The 19,035-nt window shown below is 43.1% G+C and overlaps 1 protein-coding gene across 2 annotated transcripts in view; it reads left to right on the forward strand.

Annotated features, from left to right (window-relative positions):
- LOC137880566 (contactin-4-like) overlaps positions 1 to 19,035 on the forward strand; it is a 139,328-nt gene that overhangs the window by 66,650 nt on the left and 53,643 nt on the right. For both annotated transcript variants that reach the window (XM_068721978.1, XM_068721979.1), the window contains exons 6-8: positions 12,265 to 12,468; positions 15,673 to 15,775; positions 17,927 to 18,111. In XM_068721978.1, the coding sequence (XP_068578079.1) occupies positions 12,265 to 12,468; positions 15,673 to 15,775; positions 17,927 to 18,111 (492 nt within the window). The remainder of the gene's footprint in view (positions 1 to 12,264; positions 12,469 to 15,672; positions 15,776 to 17,926; positions 18,112 to 19,035) is intronic.

Genomic DNA, 19,035 nt, shown 5'->3' on the forward strand with positions numbered 1-19,035 from the left:
CACACACACACACACACACACACACACACACACACACCTGTCCTGCTGCTGTAAGGAATGCATCACATGTGTATCAATCCACTGCTGAAAATAGTCCCAAATAAATGCACCATTTCCTCCTGTTTGAGGGGAAAAAAACTGCAATGCCCCCACTGTTTAAGCTAATTATTGTGCCTTTTTTTGAAAAAATGACACAATCCAGTTTTGACCTGTTTTTTTTTAAAGAGTTATGTCTTCTGTAGGAACGGAAGGGCTTGGGGCTGAGAGAAACAAATAGTTAGAAAGAAACACGATGTCAGTTCCCTCTTTTTCTTTGGATTTGTTAAGAAAAGCATATTCTTAACTATTGAAAATATGTCCTGTGGTTTCACTTCATTACTGTAAAATATATCAATGATCAGGCTCTTTTCAAATTGTGCAATCCATCACATTGACTGGCGCTTCATTGTTCCGCATTGCATTTTTTTTGTCAGTTACATTATTAATACGAGATAAAGAAATGTGGTCTTTTTCTTTTTTTTTTCAAATCAATCTGCATTTCATTGGCAGATCAATTAAATTGTGCTAATATATGCGACTCTCCGTGTCGTACAGAAATGAACGAAAGCCTCGGGATGTTTGGAGGACTATGATATTCACATTAAACATGATTTCAGTAAGGTAAACTGCACGGCTTTTATGATTGGAAACAATTGAATGTATTGGACAGTGTACTCACAGGCTGCCAAAGTAAAAAAAAAAAAAAAAGGTTTCCTCATGCTTTACCTGGGGCACAAATTCAGGAAGCAGCGCAGTCATCAATCTCAGTTGTTTTTATTTTATTTTATTGCAAATCCGTTTGTCAGGAGCAGCCCAGTCGCCAGAGAAAAATGTTGACGTTGAACTTTTCTGAAAACCATGGGATACGTTGAACGTCGACGTTTCCGAACATAAAATACGTTTCATTTCAGCCTCGTACCACGCGAGAAACGCACAACGCCACGAGGTTAACGCTGTGAAAGGATTGGTTAGGTGAAGGCAACGCAACTACTTGGTTAAGGTTAGAAACAACAGGGTGGTTTTTGACAACCTAACTAGCGTAAATAAACCTAACGTTGCGTTTTTAAACCACGTAACTTTCCGCGTTTGCTCGATATTCTAATACGTCCACGTTTAACTTATCCTGAGTCTGCAAAAAACGTACAGCGCCAGCATTATTTCCTGCCGACTGCGTTCGCAGGAGATGTTTTCACATAAATTCATTGAAACAAGATGACTAATGAGGACTAAGCCAACAACAACAACACCACCACCATGATGTGAGCGAATGCACTCAGGATGTGAGGAAATCTGCAGCCTGCCTAACGGGGAATACAAAGTGACGGTGATGATAGAACACAATTTCATATTCATGAAATGCAATGTTCTTTACTCTAAGGGCTATTGCAGAAGACTTTTTCCTCTCCTGACAATTTGCAATTGATCAAAATACATTTTAAAAGTTTGTGTTGTAAAGTTGTTGTAAATAACACTGTTGTGATACGGGCGACGGCCGTAACGCGATTCTTTTTTTTATGAGCCAATTTCCCTGCTTCTGAATAGAGAGAATTTCATGTTTCTCGTTGCGTCAGGTTGCTTTGAGCGGATATAATAAAGCGTAGCAACTCTGCCCCAAACCCTGAATACCGAACTGTATGTGAGAAAATAAGAGGGATGATACATATTCAGGGCTTGTAGTGCTCTTTTCCATGCTTAGACTTGGAGAATATCTTTCATATGTTGATTCATCTGCAATCATATTTTTGTGATATTCCTTTGACATCGAGGAGATATCTCAGTGTGGAATCAGCAGCCCGACAGCCAATAACAAGACAATGTGACTGCCAGGCCACCTTCCCTCCGTCACGAGGACCTCATTTCATTTTAATCAAATTCTGCATGTGGGTGTCACGTTCAAGGAGAAACCTCTGCGCATCCCTATTCACCGCCGTATGTTGGCGGACCCCACCGTAGTGGGGGGGGGGACCTCGGCGTGTGTGCCCGAAGGCTCTGGAGGGTCTCCACCTCGCCACGGGGGACCCTCGGAGGAGACATCATGCATGGCAGACAGCTGTCCTGCCCCGCTGTATGCGGCGCGGCATATGCAGAAGGACGCGTTGGGACAGAAGAAGGAGTGCGGATGGTGTGCCGCTAGTTGGATATAGCGCACATCTGCTGCATAACCCAGAAACTACCCAGTGTGTGGTGTGCATGAGTGTGTTTAATCAACGGATGCATGTGGACTGTATCTTCAGGCAGGTTAGTCTTTAGGTGTCACTGGGCTGTATCTATAGCAACTTCACACATTTAACAAAAACTGAACTTAATCAAAACCATAAATTAAAGTAAAAAACCAACACAGAGACATATTTATATATATATATTTATATATATATATATATATATATATATATATATATATATTCATGGTGGTAGTGTCCTGGTGTCCTTGAGTGTGTTATGAATGTGGCACCTTCTCTCCACCCATATGTATATATATATATATATATATATATAAAACCTGTAGCCCCGCATATTATAGCCCTATGATATTTGTCCGCCGCCATCAGTATTGTATGTACAACTTGTGACGATCCACATGTACTTTGATTTTAAATTGACCACAGATTAGCTACACAGTGTAGAGATATTTTTCCATCGAACGTGCTGAATTTGAAATTCACAGCATGCCGTTTGCCTCCACAAACAGCTCTCATGCATGTTGACGGCTGAGCCGGCGACTCGCAGCTAACGGCGCTAACGGCGCTAGCGCTGACAGAGCTAGCAGTGTTGAACTGTGGGGGAGATGCTATACGCTTCCGTCGGGACAGCGGTATGAGCTGTAGTCGCGGCATGAGCACAGCGCAGAGCATCCCCTGGTGGGAAACGCTAACACGCAATAACATGCACTAAAAGCATGAATGTCCGCCTGGAGTACAGCTCAGATCACAACACACAGACACACAGAGGTGGAGTGAAAATACAGACAACAATCCAGATATATAAGCTAAGTGCAAAGCACTAAATCGGGTATATTTTAAGTCACTGAAAGAAAGGATGTCGGATTTTGTTCAGGGCCTGAAAAGAAAGAGTCTTTATTTTGAGGCTTTGAAATGGTCGTAATTATCATAGAAACATTTACTAAAAATGTAATTGCAACGGATAATTTAAGAGCCGTATTTCACAGTGGTGGAAAAAATCCCCATATGGGTTTTGTTCGTGCCTTGAGTGTGCTGGAGTTTATCGAGTTTGTGAGAAAAGTCAGTTTTTTTTTCTTTGTTTCTTAATATTCAACGTTTTAATGCGTATTTTGTTTCAGTTTTCTACCCTTTTTTTAATCCTTAAACATGATGAAAAAACACACACACACACACACACACACACACACACACACACAAATCAATCGTATTTTAAAAAAAGAGAACAAGACAACATTGATTTTTTTTTTTGTTGTTGTCAGGAAAATTGGAATTTTTAATGTCAAATCCAAAAATGTAAGAGATGAAGCCACTGTGAGACGAAGGTAACAACACAAACCTCTCCCTGCACTAAGAGGAAGGACCTGTTTACTCCAGTGGTGTTTGTTGATGATACTGTATGTGACTCATATTTAGCAGGGGGGGGGGGGGGGGTTCACCCGTCAGGGATTATTCCGCATTTAACCTGATTAGCAGACGACACATTTCACAATCTCCATGAGTAATCTCCTTTCACAACCCCTGCATACAGTCATATTCCCCCTCTCCTCTTCATCGTCAAGCTCTCTGGAATCATATCGCATGTCACTGTCACTGTCACACCATCCATGCCCCCCCCCCCTCACAGTTTTGACGTAATGTGACTCGGTTACCTCACAGTGAAGAGAGACTTCGGCGACAAGCAGCCGGCGACATGAGCTCAGCGTGGAAATGGGGAAATGGGGATACGGTGTGTTTTCAGGAAGTGACACTCTGACCACTCTGACATTGGAGTTTCTAATCACGTATGAAAAAAAGGTCACGGAGGAGTCTTGAGTGTCTGAGCGCCCCTTTTTTCCCAGAAGACGTGTGTGAGTGACGTGCCTCCTCAATCTCTTGTTAAGCTCCTTAAAGTTCACAGTACACAGAGCTGCTGCTGTTGCATTTGGAGTGTGTGTGTGTGTGTGTGTGTGTGTGAAGGTTCTGCGCTGTAGGTTCACATGTATATATCTGATGTGTGTTTAGTATAGAACTACATTCAGACGCTCCTCTTTTCTCCCCTCCCCCGTGCCCCCCGTCCCCCGTCCCCGTCCTCTCTGTCCGGGCTGCAGTCACACGTCATGTCCTCAGGCTCCCCCGCTGCATAAACACAAATCCCCCGGTGCCCACGGGGGATTTCATCCCAGAAGAAATGCGCTGTCACCTGCTGTGCAAGGGGAAAATAACAATTGTGGAAAACATGACAGCTCGGTCCACAGCGCCCAGCCTTGCTTTAGCAGAGCACAGGTCTGCAGTTTTTGAGTTAAGTCCAGAGCACCCCATCGCTGGCTCGTGTGCACAGCTATATATATTACTCCTGGTGCAAAGGGGGGGGATTGTACGATCCGAACCAAAGCAGGTTGACATTCAGAGCGCCAATATAGCAGCAAACTGCTATTTGCTATGTAAAGATATCGTGGAGTAATTACCTCCTCCTCTGTGTGCATATCAAGGAGTGATCCAGTTTCTGGAACACAAAGAAGGACACCTGCAATCACCACGAGGGTTTACTTTAAATCTGCAACTTGTGATTGTTTATATCAGCTTTTCATGCGCTGATTATTTTTGTAAAATCCCTGAAATCCAAGGTGACAAAGGTGTCTCAAAGTGTGTTTATCGTCGCTCTTGTTAAAAAGCATATTTTTCCTCAAGTTGCAGCAGAGCGGTAGCTTGTACCACTGTACCCGTCTGTCTCGTGAGTGCAGGACCATTGAGGATTCATGTTGTCCCACAAGTCCCAGCGCGCTCATTCTTCCCTGTTGAAAGAATGATGCAAGCCACTCCGCAACACTCGCATGAGTCTCTGTTGTGTTCTTTGTTATCTATTTTAAAAGTCATTTACAGTTGCCGCCACACATCGAAGGTTAAAGTGCCAGTGATAGACGGGTTGTAATTTAACTTTGACTTTGACTGTCATTGTTCCAATTTTGACTTCACTGCTGCTTTACTTCTTTTTGGTTTCAATGGTTAGTTTGATATGATACCAAATCTCTATAGATGCCTTGCAGTCATGTGACTTCTGCTGAGCTCTTCATCGCCAATGTCACTCATATCTGCATATTACCTCATAAATAGCACAGGAGCACCGAGACGTTATTTTGCTTTGCGGTGCATCTCGCCCTTTGTGGGTGCTTTGAGAATAACACGGCTTCTTTTCGTCTTCTTGTGCAGGATTAGTGGCCGTAAAAAAAAAAAAAAAAAAAAAAACAGCAATCCTTTTGTAAAATTCGCCCCAGGGACTAATAACATACATTTATAATTTTGCATAAACTGTGTAACTGTCTGTAAAAGCAAAGTGAACAGCAACTGGAATCTAATGAAAGCAGAGGTATTGGCCTCTAAAAGCTCTTATCGGAAGGGATGATACCAGAAATGTTGTAGTCGAAACAACGATAAAATCGATCAGATCAATACACACATTGATCTAGTGTTGGGATAATAAACGTAGTCACCGTGACGTCACCCATTGATTTTTGGATAATAGCTTTGAAGTTTCGAAGTCTTTTGGCCGTCGCCAGCTTGCGTTTTGGTTGTCACCATCTTGTTTTGCTCCAACCGAAAGTGATGGAGATAGAGAGGGTGGAGCTCAAGTACAACCGAATGCTCAATAAGATATTTTTAGGAGACCAAAGATGTTGCGATTAACTTTAATTAACTGAAAACACGCTGTGAAAGTGTTAGTAATTAACACTCCCAACCCCCAGGCCCGAAAAAATGCCATGTTGCTGTGAAATCATCTCTTTCAAACAACTGTATTTATTCGAGCAGTTGACAATATTGCTTTTCAGCACATCATGATCACATTATACTTTACCTTCACCTAATGCTATTTTTTAAAATGATTATTTAAAAGAGCATGAACGCATCCTAATGCGACCTCCGTTAACGTTGACTGTGCTAACAGCTAACGTTAGCTCTCCTGCTAACAGCTAACGTTAGCTCTCCTGCCTCGTTTATTGTTCCCAATGTATCATCAGGGAATAAATACGGTGTCTCTGCTGGACGCGGCGATAGTGAGTTTACTGCAGAATTTAGACGCCGTTAGTCTCAAGCCCCCCCCCCCCCCCCCCCCCCCGGTGCTTACGGTACCTGTGTCACCGTAGTAAAAAAGGAGCCCAGTGCTGTACGCCTTCTAATGTGACCAGTGTCATCAGCGATCCTACCTGCTCTCACTGTCGACAGCGGAGAGACTATAAAGAACAGCCTCAGCGCAGATCAGGCATGACACACCCTGCCAGTCCTGATCCCAGCACAAAGGCAGAGCGGCGTGCTGCCTCCACGCGCCATCCACACACTCACTCTCCATCTGACAGGCCAATGTCAGAGCCTGCCAGAAATATATGGTAATGACTATCTGCAGACTCAAAGGAAAGGGGCGGGGGGGGGGGGATGGATTATCTCAACCTGGTCGCAACGCGAGTCGTATTTTCTAAACTGCGACACAACTCCAAAATGTGTGTTTTCTCCCAAACGTGCGGTCCAGTTCAACCCCCCCCCCCCCCCCCCCCCCCCCCCCCCCCCCCCCCTTGTCTGCCACTGTGGATCAGAGGCAGCGAGGGGATGCTGAGCGCCTGTCAGTTCCTGTCTCTTTCAAAGCCGGCCGCATTTAATGGGCTGCCGGCGTGACCCAGCCGTGCTCTTTTGTGCTTCACAATCACTGTGTTTAGGCGCGGACCTAATGCTGCCGACCTCTATTTTCTAATGGGGAAAGACCTTTAAGGGGCACTCAAGACTGAAATCACTTGTGCGTTGCTCCCCCCCCCCCCCCCCCCCCCCCCCGAGGCTTTGTGAACACAGAGCATGTGCATCCTGTCCGGTCCTGTGGAGGAAGCGGTAGGACAGAGGATTCCTGGAGCCTGGAGCAGAGATGGGAGCACTGCACTCAGCACAACACAAGGAAGTATCTCTCGGAAGTATTTTGAGCGGGAGAAGTAGTTCACGTTGCGTCGTCTTGTTCCACCCTGTTTTACACCACCCCAGCAGCCCCTCCCGCTCGGGAATGCTCCACCAGGCCACCGACGCCCTGTAATTGGAGCATTACCCAGAGTGGGAGGCGTTTTGTTGTAAATTTGTGCGTTTTGCACCATGTCCGCGTCCCACTGCTTTGTAATTGGTTGATTAAAAATGCATCTTGTTGTCACAGTGTGCTCTTACATGTATTATTAACATGAAATGATGAGGCAGCCGATGCTGATGATATTATGGTGCCAAAAAACAACAACCATGATGCAACAGTAAAACCGTCCTTTTGTATCGACAGATGGCTGCTTTGCTTGTTTGGCAAAAACATATATATTTTTTTGTTGTTCTCTATGATTATAGTATGTGTCCAAATGGATACGTATGCTTTAAGCAGTAGGGGCAGACCCCCCCCCCCCCCTCCTCCAGGGAGTTCCAGTGGCTGGCTTTGCTCTGGAGCTGCAGCAGGAGGAAGAGAAGCAGGCCAGGGTCTGTACTCTGTTTGAAATTAATCACATTACAAGACATGGCTGGCTGACGTCACTGACTGTAACACACACACACACACACACACACACACATGAGGCCCGCCGGTCGCCACAGTCGCAATCATTTACTACAGTCGCTCCGCTTCACAGTGACTTTGTTCAGTTGTCTCACGCGCTGCTTTTTTGCGCTTATCTACCTTAAATCGACTGTTTGACGAGAGAAGCGGCGCTCGTCTTTTCGTCGTTGGCTTCCATGACGCCATATTTACGAAGCTGGAGAAACCTCCGCAAACAAATTAGAGATGACCTTGATTTGGACTTGTAGCTCCGAGTGGCAGCGTTCATCCTGCATGCGTCCCTGAATGGATGTCTTTAATGTGACGCCGTCAGGTCGATATGGCAACAGCGAGGTAATGGACACATTTTCAAATCAATGATTCGATTTCGCTTTCTAAAGTCGGAAGCAGTGGTCCAGGTGATGTCATCAGGTTTTCTTGGGTTTGGAGGTGTTTTGAGCAAAAGGCCCACATTTCAAACTGGGGGTGTGGAGTTAAACCACATGTAGGATTTAGCATTTTAAGAGATTGCCTAATATTTTAGAAACTAAAAGTCAGATATCTCCACCTTCCCTGCATCAATTTTGACCACCTTTGTTTCAATCTCGCTCAACTTTACAGTTGCTGGTTTATCCCAACAAGGACCTCAAAGTTGCACCTACAGGCTCCTACAAAAAGCGTGTGTGATGATCAAAATAGTATAGTCCGAGGTTGTAAAAAAATATTGTTTCACAATTTCTACACACAGCAGCAATAATACATATTTACATTTTATAAAAAGAAGGCTAATTTCATGCCTTCTTTGTTGGAAGTCCATGCATTTTATATTATTGAAATATTTATATTTTTATGATTCAAACATATGGTCTATATTTGTGGTATATATGTATGTATATATATTTGACACTTCATTTTTGCCTCCACCAAAAATGTTTATCAGTGGTTTCACTACCAGTCTGATGCGTCAGGCGGGCAAAACTGCACCGACCATGTTGTGAAAGTGAAACTTAACTTTGAGAATTGAAACAAAACATCTAGGTTTAAGCAACAAAACCACTTGGTTAGGTCTAGGAATAGATCGTGGGCTTAGGCTACATGGCATTATACATGGCAAGTACGTAAGTAACATAACAAAAGTACAGCAAAATAAGTCAAAGTTGACTTTTGGTTTCACACGGGACACAATGGGCGTCTCCTGGGTGAAAGTCCTGTGTTTGTCTCACCCATCCTTTAATGATAACTGTCCTCTGAGCCGACTAGGTGTTGCGGGCCCCGCCTAACCCATATAAGGCTGATAACTGCCATTCAATTGGCTGGTATCATTCGAGGCAGGGGTCGCCCTTCTGGTTTAAAGAATGCATTCATTCATTGTATTCATTCATTTGAACTGGCCTTCAGGAAACTACCTGCTCACACTGCAGAGTAGCATTTCGTGCTGACAGCACACACACACACACGACTGTATGCGCCTCCATCCACAGGTCCCCCCCCCCCCCCCCTCAAGCTGATAGAGTCTTTCCCTTTTCCGGGCTGTCATAAAGGATGATAGACCCACTTTGGGAATACTGCCCACCGTCTTTGTCCCGGCGCTCCATCTTTAAACGATCTCAAATCAGTCTGGGCGTGATCTTAACCGCGAAAAGGAGACGGGCATGTTTGACTTGCGCGACTTGCTCGAGTCTTTTGAATATTCAGCGAGGCCTGTCCTTTGAAGCTGCTCCTCTGCCTCCTTTTGTGAGTGAAGCAGCTTTATTCATTGTGACTTATGCAAAGTGATCTTTAACCTGGAGGGAAACCACAAAGAACTCTTGAGGGAGTTCTGCAAACCTCGCTACAATGGATCATGTTTAGGGAAAAAAAAGAAGAATATTTTTCTTTTTGACAGAGCAGAAGGAGCCATAGAGGCTAGTAGAGGTGCATTTTACAACGTGCAAAATCAAAATTGTGTATTGTCAGATTTGAAAAGACCTTTGCGACATCAGACTACGGTTTAAAACAACCTGAATTGTTAATTTGTGCTGCTGTCTTCATACTACAAATACATCTCATTATCTGTTGCCATGGCAGTGGTCGTAATACACTCAGGGCAGCTGGATTCCCTCCCCATTTTGTCTTTGAGATGTCCGTTTTTTTTTATGTCAGGGAGCATTGTGTAACCCATAAAATCAATGCCCTGGATGATTTTTTTTTTGAAGACTGCTCGGCCAGCTGCGGGAGACATCTCATTATGTTTCCGCTCTCCGCGGGGCTCTGCGGCTCATGTTGTGTCATGTAGTCGTGCGGGTTTCAAACATAGAAACGAGAGCAGGTGCAGACCGTGGACCGAAAGAGCTGGAGAGGAAACAAACAGGAAACAACATGCCTTATCCTGCCTTGAAGTGTCCCTTGTCCCCACGGACCCTCCGCTGTGCCATCGCTCTGCGCTCAGCTCGGCACGCGCAGCGGCCAAAACCCCGAGCCTGAGCCCGAGCCGCCAATGGTGCCGGTCGGGCCGCCTCCACCGCTTCCCCGTAGAGTAGAATACCATCTCCTCTTGGCCGGCAGGGGAGCGTGGCATCATGCTGTGATGAATGGCCAGCGAGCAGCAAGGGTGGACGTGAGGGGTTCCTCCAAGACACTCTTTTGTTTAATTGCTGGTCCGCTAGCAAATGGTGCGATTTAAGCGCCGCAGGAAAAAAAAAAATAGCGCACGACCGTCCGCTAGGCTCTCTGCAAAAAGGTCCAGAGCAGCAGATAACGTCTCAACGTTCACGTTTGATTCATCGACTTTAATAATGTAAAGAACGTATCCAGGAGTAGATCTCTTAACGCCATACAGGTTACTGATATACTGTATGCAGTTCTTCCAATAAATAGAGGCATACATTATGGAAAACACATTGCTTACGTCTTCTGCATGCGAGATCAAGAGATGGCGTCCGCGGTTGAGCTATGGCACTAGTGAGCGTGACAGCGATGTCAATGATGGCAGTGATTTAAAACAGGGTTTTTTTTGTGTGAAAAGCTTATTGTGCTGCTAAAATCCTGCATTGTTCACATTTTGCATTTGTTTCAATTTAGACACTGGTTCACACTGAATTGGATTATCGACCAGGTTAATGGAGTCCCATAATTGTTGTTACGTAGTAATCACAAAACTACCACTCATTTATCAAATTCTCAATGACTGCCCTTTGATTTTTATAATGTGTTCACTTTCTTAAAAGCATCTCATGATGGAAGCCTAATGAACCAGATATCTGCGTAAACGTACTCGTCTGTCTTGAAAAAGGAAGAACGAAAGCTTTTTTGTTGTTGTTGTGCGTGTCTGTCAAGACGTCAAAATGTGTGTTGGGCTCATTGAAATACTCCCAACACAATGAAGAGGACATTGGGGGGGAAAAAGTTGACATTTAAACTCCAGCAATGTGTTATTGATTTCAGCAGTCTGACAGGTACCTGCCAACGCGAGGCCCCACTTCCTGTTAGTGATGAGTCGCCCGTTTGGTTCCTCTAAGACGGTTGAGATGTCATTCCAGAAAAAAAAAAAAACGCCGGTTCTTCCTTAAATACAAAACATTTAGCATCACGACTGTGATGACATCAGCGTGTCCGTACGACTCCTGTCAAATTTGGAGAGTTTGGAGCAATTGAGTGACGGAAGTAACGACCATTAGCTCGCTAGTCACCACAATAAAACGCTATGAGTTTACCCGTTAGCTGGCTAGCATGTGTAGAAACTACTATGGAGACTACTTACAGTAAACCCGTCTGTCCAGGTCAAATTATTAGATTATTATAACCCGCTTTATTTCTCATGCAGATTGCCATCTCATTGACGTTAGTATATTTACTGCATGAATGTAAAGTAATGAGTTAGAGAATCGGCAGAGTGACCAGGCATTACCAATCCAATCGACCAGAGAGGCTTAAGCCACATGTGCTTCGTTTCTCATTGAGAGAACATAACATTCATTTTTTTTTCCCGCCACCATTTCAATACGCAGTCAGCGCAAGCCTCAGGTAGAACAGCCAAGAAAGCAGACGAGGCTTTTCCATTTGTTTCTCCATGTAGGGAAAGACCCAAAATGAGCTCCAAGCGAATCGTTGAAACAACATTTGTATAGGAGTGATTCTGTCCCAGGCTGTTTGATCCATATAAGCAGTCTCCACTGTATCTCTGTCAATTCTAGTTGGATCCGTAATCAGTCATGACAACACAGACCCCTTGTGTCTCCCGATTCCCTAGTTCAGCATGCAAACCCCATCAACATGAAAAATGGTCATCTGAAGAGACTCCAGATAATTCAGTATAATTAAATTTGTTTCGCAACCTCGCACTGATCCTGTCATCAATTTTCACCTTAGCGTGATATAACTTTGTCACCGTTTTTTTTCCCTACCCTCAGGAGAAATTATCACACGCCACCGCAAGCCAAATTATCTCAGCCCCCCTCCCTCCCTCCGAAACCCCCCCAACCTCGGTTCCACAACCTTCCCTGAGTCTCATCTAATGCGAGAATCCTCTTTCTCCGTCTTCGTCCGCAGATCTCACCTTTTCCTGGATCTTTAACGAGTACCCGACGTTTGTGAAGCAGGACACTCGCCGATTCATCTCGCAGGAGACGGGGAACCTGTACATCGCCAAGGTGGAGCCCTCGGATGTCGGCAACTACACCTGCGTGGTGACCAACACCGTCACGAAGACCCGGGTCCAGGGTCCGCCCACTCCGCTGGTGCTCCGCAGTGACGGTGAGGCTCTGCTTTTGAACGCTTTACTTGCACTAAACCCCGCCTACGAAACAAACACTGACAACCACGGCACATAAGGCTGATGGAAGTGTGTCCTGGTTAACTGGGCTGCATGGTATAGAATCTGCTTATTGGGGCGTTAATCTGGATCAAATCCTTGGTTTTCCAGATGATTTAGCTTTCACAGATTTTGCGTATATGTCTTTAATCTGTATTCAATCCTCCATTAGACCTCCATGTTTGGTTACAGGGAGATCTGAGATCTGCCTCAGTTTATATACTACTCTCTTACTAAGCTATAACCCTCTCGGGTAATAGCGCACTCCAATGTTGACCAAGTAATGCAGCCACACAGTCTCAGTGCATAAGAGTACATTTCTCCAAAAGTAGGAATTTGTATTATTTCATGTGTATATACAGAGTTTATTTGGACATGCAAAACACATAAAAAATATCACACGCATGCACATTTAACACTGTCATCATGTCTTCGGATGGTGTTTTTCTTCTCTATTTCATCACTTTTATTAGCACTAATGCTCTGTTGGTATACCTGAAAGTAGAACAAATGGTTTTAAGGAATACAAGTGAAATTCAAAAGGGTAATTATCTCCTTCTCTGCTAATTTTAGAATGTCCTTTAACATGTGGATGTGATGCTTTAGGCTGGCCTTATCAAGGCCTTATCAAGGCCTTATCAAGGCCAGCCAGAGGAAAGGTCACTGTCAGCAAGTAATCAGATTTCAGGCTTCTGTCCTAGAAGGGTGTTCCTTATCATATATAATGCAATGCAAGAAATATGAAGCTGAATGTGAAGTTCACTAGAAATGTCTCCGGGTTAATTAATTACAGCTGCTCTGATGCAATACAAAAAAAAAAAGCCACTCCCAAAAGGGAACGCTAGTATCAAACAGCCTTGTGAGGACTTTTTCTTTTTCTTTTATTAGTATTAGGAACATTTTATTTTAATCCCAACGGAGGAGGAGGAAAAGAGAGAGAATAACACAAAATAGTTCTAATGTTTTTGTCAACCGTTTCGCTGGTCTATTAACACCAGTCCTTAGCCTGTGTTGCCAAGCATCCATTCATTGTTTAATGAGTTATGGAGGTCTCATGTTTGTTGACAAGTACAAACAAATATTGCTGCTACATTATGAGTTGTTAGTTGTTTCTATATTGGACATACAGGACTTTGTATTGCCTTGAGATGCGTGAGTCTTCTCATAGTATCTCACTGGTGTGGTGGCGCTCAGCTCCCCCCCCCCCCCCCCGCAGGATTAATGTAGTATTGCATATCATATTGTATCTTTTGTAGTAGTCTGCTGGAGTAATATAGCGCTCAGCTTGCAATATAGTGGGGACCAGAGGCTGATTTTAAAAAGAAAGAAAGAAAAAGAAAAGTTTCATGACAACTATCAACATCTTTAAATTATAGCTGAAGTATCTGACATAAGACAAAACTTGGGCTTCATGCAGTATATGCATATGTATTTTTTTTTTTTAATTTCTGTTCATATTCATGATTTGTTCTTAGCTTGTTAATACCCACTGAGTTCTGGGATTCACCAGTGTTTTATTTGTGCTCTTCTCTGAGGTAAGAGAACATTTTACGATAAGAAATCTTAGAATCAAATGAAATGTATTATATGTTTAAGATCAATCATAACAATTCCATTATTAAAGCAATCTTATTGGTACTCCACTACAATGCTTTTTTTTTATTTTCCTAGATTTTTATTTTTCCGAAATCTAGTTTTAAGAAAAAAGGCCAACGTTCTTTGAGCATTGATGACCCATCATATGCTATATATATATAATTTCATTCAAGAATAAATGTAATATCAGAAACAGATTACCTCACTCTCCGTTGGATGAGAGACAGGATTGCGAATCGCTTGCCCGATTTGAGAGATTTCTTTTTTTCTCACCCAATTCCTGAACACTTTCCCCACCTGCTTCCCTCCTTTCTTTTTTCATTATACCTTTATTTCACCGAGGCAGCAGGTGTAGCAGCAAAACGTCAGCTCCGCCACGGTCACGGGGGGGGGGGGGGGCGCTCAGGTAGGGGGAGGATGGCGGGGGGGAAGGGGGGGGGGACAGGTCGGCACATTAAAGAGGTGTCCCCTACAAAAGGTTATGGTATGAGACAATTACCCGTCCACTTCCACCTGTCCGCCTAAAATGGGTGATAGTGCTGTGGTTACATTCCAGTATGAGACAGTTGTGATAAGGATCTGAATTAGCTTTCACAGTCACTCGGGGAGCCATCCTGATAACACATGCCTCGCCAAATCAACCAGATGAAATTGGCCTGTTTCCTCCATCTCTAGAGCTATTTGTGCAACACAGCCCCGAATTACAGCAACGGGGGGAAACATCTATTGTTACACTGGTGGACGAGAGGGCTTTCGAAATACGATGTTGTGCACCCCCCGGCTTTGGCAGAAATGAAATGACACCCATTTAGAAATACATTGATATAATTTACCTTAGCGTGATTTGAGGGGGGGGGGAATACGCACGTGCTGTCAAGACACTCCAGATTCATGAATAATTCTCTCCCAAAGCTAGAACACCAGAGAGCCCACGTTCCCTTCTTCTGCTTTATTCAGAGAGATTTTTTTTTTTTTTAGCATGCACAGCAGCAATATTATAATCCACCAGAGCCGCTCCGCCGACAGTGAATGGGATGCTTTGTAGACACAGCGGCGGTACCCAGGGGGATTTAATGGGCCCCGTTTTCTGGTTCATAGCTGTTAGCACTACACAGCAAGATGAAACTCATCTGGATGTAAAAGCTCAAACCGTCTGTGAATTCTCAAAGATGTTTGTTTTGTGTTTTTTTTTTTTTTCCCATTCAACATCAGCGTGTTGCACGTCCACTGGAGAGCTGTGTTTCGGCTTCGTTTTCTCATTATTTTCAATGGGGGAGCGTTCTGTGACGGCGCTGAGAGCAGAGCGGTTTCTTCTCTTCGTTGCTCAGATTGCTCGGTGTTGGAAGTTGAAAAACATTTCAGTTTGTGGCTGTACTTGGAGAAAAAGAAAAGGTTTTTCAGAAGCTGTGTAGCAACAGCAGAAGCCACAGCTAGTGTTTATATTTTCAGCCTCTTTTTTTTTTTTTTTTTTTTTTTTTTGTTGTTTAGCTGGAGTTCCAAATCAAAAATACAACTTTTTTCTTTTCTCTCATTTGCATCTCTTCTTTCAGGTGTGATGGGTGAATACGAGCCAAAGATTGAAGTTCAGTTTCCAGAGGTCGTTCATGTTGCCAAAGGATCCACTGTGAAGCTGGAATGCTTCGCTCTGGGAAAGTAAGCCCACCCCTCAGTGTCAGGCTCAGCATGCTCAATATGAAAGAACAAAAATATTACCAGAAGAGTGCTGGGATATATGTATTTCATGTATTTCATATGTATTTCATGTTTCTCGCCGCTTTGCTGCAATCCTCATGTGTTTCAAGTTGCATGTAGAGAAATTAGAATGCATGTGTTGTAATGTAAACATGTTAAAATACCTGGATTTGTAAGACAATGTAAGGAAAGGACTAGGTAATATGCTAAACGTTAGATAGATAGATGGATGGATGGATAGATGGATGGATAGATGGATAGATGGATAGATAGATGGATAGATGGATAGATAGATGGATAGATGGATAGATGGATAGATGGATAGATGGATAGATGGATAGATAGATGGATAGATGGATAGATGGATAGATAGATGGATAGATAGATGGATAGATGGATAGATAGATGGATAGATGGATAGATGGATAGATGGATAGATAGATGGATAGATGGATAGATGGATAGATAGATGGATAGATAGATGGATAGATAGATGGATAGATGGATAGATGGATGGATGGATAGATGGATGGATAGATGGATAGATGGATGGATAGATGGCTAGATAGATGGATAGATGGATAGATAGATGGATAGATAGATGGATAGATGGATAGATGGATAGATGGATAGATGGATAGATGGATAGATGGATAGATAGATGGATGGATAGATGGATAGATAGATGGATAGATGGATAGATAGATGGATAGATGGATAGATAGATAGATGGATAGATAGATAGATAGATAGATAGATAGATAGATAGATAGATAGATAGATAGATAGATAGATAGATAGATAGATAGTAACTTTATTGATCCCAAGAGGGAAATTATTTTGTTACAAGCAGCAATAGGTTCCAGAGCAGCAATAGGTCACAGGTATAAAAATCTTAATATTATATATATAAAAAAAAATTAAAAATACACGTCACAATACACAATATATACAATTATAATAGAGTAAAGATGTTATATCAAAAATGCACACTACATACACAGTGAATAGAATAACAGAATAATATTAATCAACTAAATTACTGAATAGCTCTTAACTGTTCACCTTATAAGGCCCTTAAACGTTACTTATGGATGTTACATATGGAACAACTATCATGTAAAACAAAAAAAAGAAGATATTTTTGCTTGTTAAGACTCAAAGTAAAGCCCTACATGTTGAGCTCCTCAGCCTGCTGTTGCATTAAATATGAATGATTTTTATGACCTATTTGAAGGTTAATCTCTCCTTAATCTTGCAAATTAAGGGACATTTGGGACGTTTACTCAAATAATTAAGGGTCTGTGAGTTAAAGTCTGATGGTGTGTATAAAGAAGGCCTTTTTAAAGGGCCTTTTGTCTGATGGTAATTAGTTTCAAGCATAGACCGTATGTAAGAAGTGGACCTAGTCGTCAGGATGTCCCCCATTGGTTTGTGGACTGGCGTTATAAAAACCTTGAGTTCGGCATTTTGGCTGTCGCCATCTTGTTTTTTTGCAACCAGAAGTGACACGAGAGAGTGGAACCAAACGATGAACACATGAAAGGGTTAAAGTTGTACGTCACAAGGTAGCCACGTCTCAAAGCGTACCCTGCTTTATGGTCTATTCTACTCTCAACGGGACCATAATTTAAACTCATTAAACTCAACAATAAACTCATGTTTACAATGTTTCCTGAGGGAATAAGTCAAGAGAGAAGTAGAGTCATTTTCTCATAGACTTTTATACAACCAGAGGAGTCGCCCCCTGCTGGCCATTAGAAAGAATGCAGGTTTAAAACACTAAAGCATTGGATTCACTTTTTGGAGGTTGCCCGCCTGGTTTCTGCATTTTTTAAAAAAAATACTTTTTAACTTCATACTGTCTTTGATTCAGCTCTAATTCTGCGCCATCATTTTCTATCAAGCTATGAGGACATGTTTGGTAAATGTATTGACAGTTCACTTTTAGCCGATTCCATTCTCTGGCAAACAACAATCAATATATAACTAGAATTTAAAAATAGTTTTTCGGTTTGTAGAGGTATTTAGGGATTTGAATTGCACGTGTTGACGATTTAGTTTACCAATGAGCAGGAACTCATTCACAAAAAACTCATTCTCCTCTCACAGCCCGGTGCCGTCTATAAACTGGAGGAGAGTGGACGGCGTACCCTTCCCCAGGAAAGTGGACATGAGGAAAGCCAGCGGCGTCCTGGAAATCCCGTACTTCCAGCAGGAGGACGCCGGCACGTACGAGTGTGTGGCGGAAAACTCCAGGGGATTGAACACGGTGAAGGGGAAGCTCTCTTTCTACGGTAGGTGAACCTGACACGCATGAATATTTGACCAGCGTGCGCCACATCTGTCAGACCTGCTCAGACTAAAAAGGCAGCAGAAAGCGGACACAACTGGTCTCACAAAGCAGCAGCAGTCGGCGGCGGCGGTGGGCAGAGGCTCGTGTGCCGCGCCCGCGAGGAGGCAGGCTGGTTTTAACGGCGCATCAAAATGATTAAAGGCTGTCAGCCATGATGCCTCTAATATTTTGATCCAGATTAAAGGAGTGATGGGGATGATGCTGAGCCCTTGGACACGACCTTGTTGGTGAGCCCTGTATTGGGCGCCACCAGATGGCACCATGATTGACGTCCAACTTGACTGGAGATTAAAGCCGGTAAATGTACTATACATAGGCCTGTGGCACATATGTCAGGGACATAATCTGCGCAGCAGCATCTGGATCGACCGGAAGGGGGTTAGCAGTTCCACGCATTGTTGCCGATGGTTCCCTCCAGTAGTTACACCTATTGAGCTCAGATACGAGACGTCACGAAAGCCGCTGCAGCTCCATTCCAAAACAAAGCGTCGGAATAATAATCTGCTTTTACAGAAATATACAAATATTACACAAAAAAACTAAAAGCACATTTTTGATGGAAACCTTAATCTGCTTTTGACAGTAAATGTTTCCTGTCTAAATTGGGTATTTTATGAACAATATATTAATTCTAGATGGCACAACAGCGGTAAACATGTTGATCTATATATAGCATCATATTTATCTTGTTACTGCAGTTGATCATTGATAGATTTCATTGTTTAAAAGACACCTCACTACGATTACACTCACACTTTCTTCTTTCTTTCTCTTTGTCCTCTCAGTCACATGGCTGACTGCATGCAGGAAAGTAACTATGTTACGTCCAGTGTTATGTAGGTCTTGTTGTGTTATTCCATTCTCT

This window comes from Cebidichthys violaceus, unplaced genomic scaffold (genome assembly GCF_023349555.1).
Source record: "Cebidichthys violaceus isolate CVI_PGR_0920_01 unplaced genomic scaffold, fCebVio1.0.p SCAF_29, whole genome shotgun sequence".
NCBI classification, from domain to species: Eukaryota; Metazoa; Chordata; class Actinopteri; order Perciformes; family Stichaeidae; genus Cebidichthys; species Cebidichthys violaceus.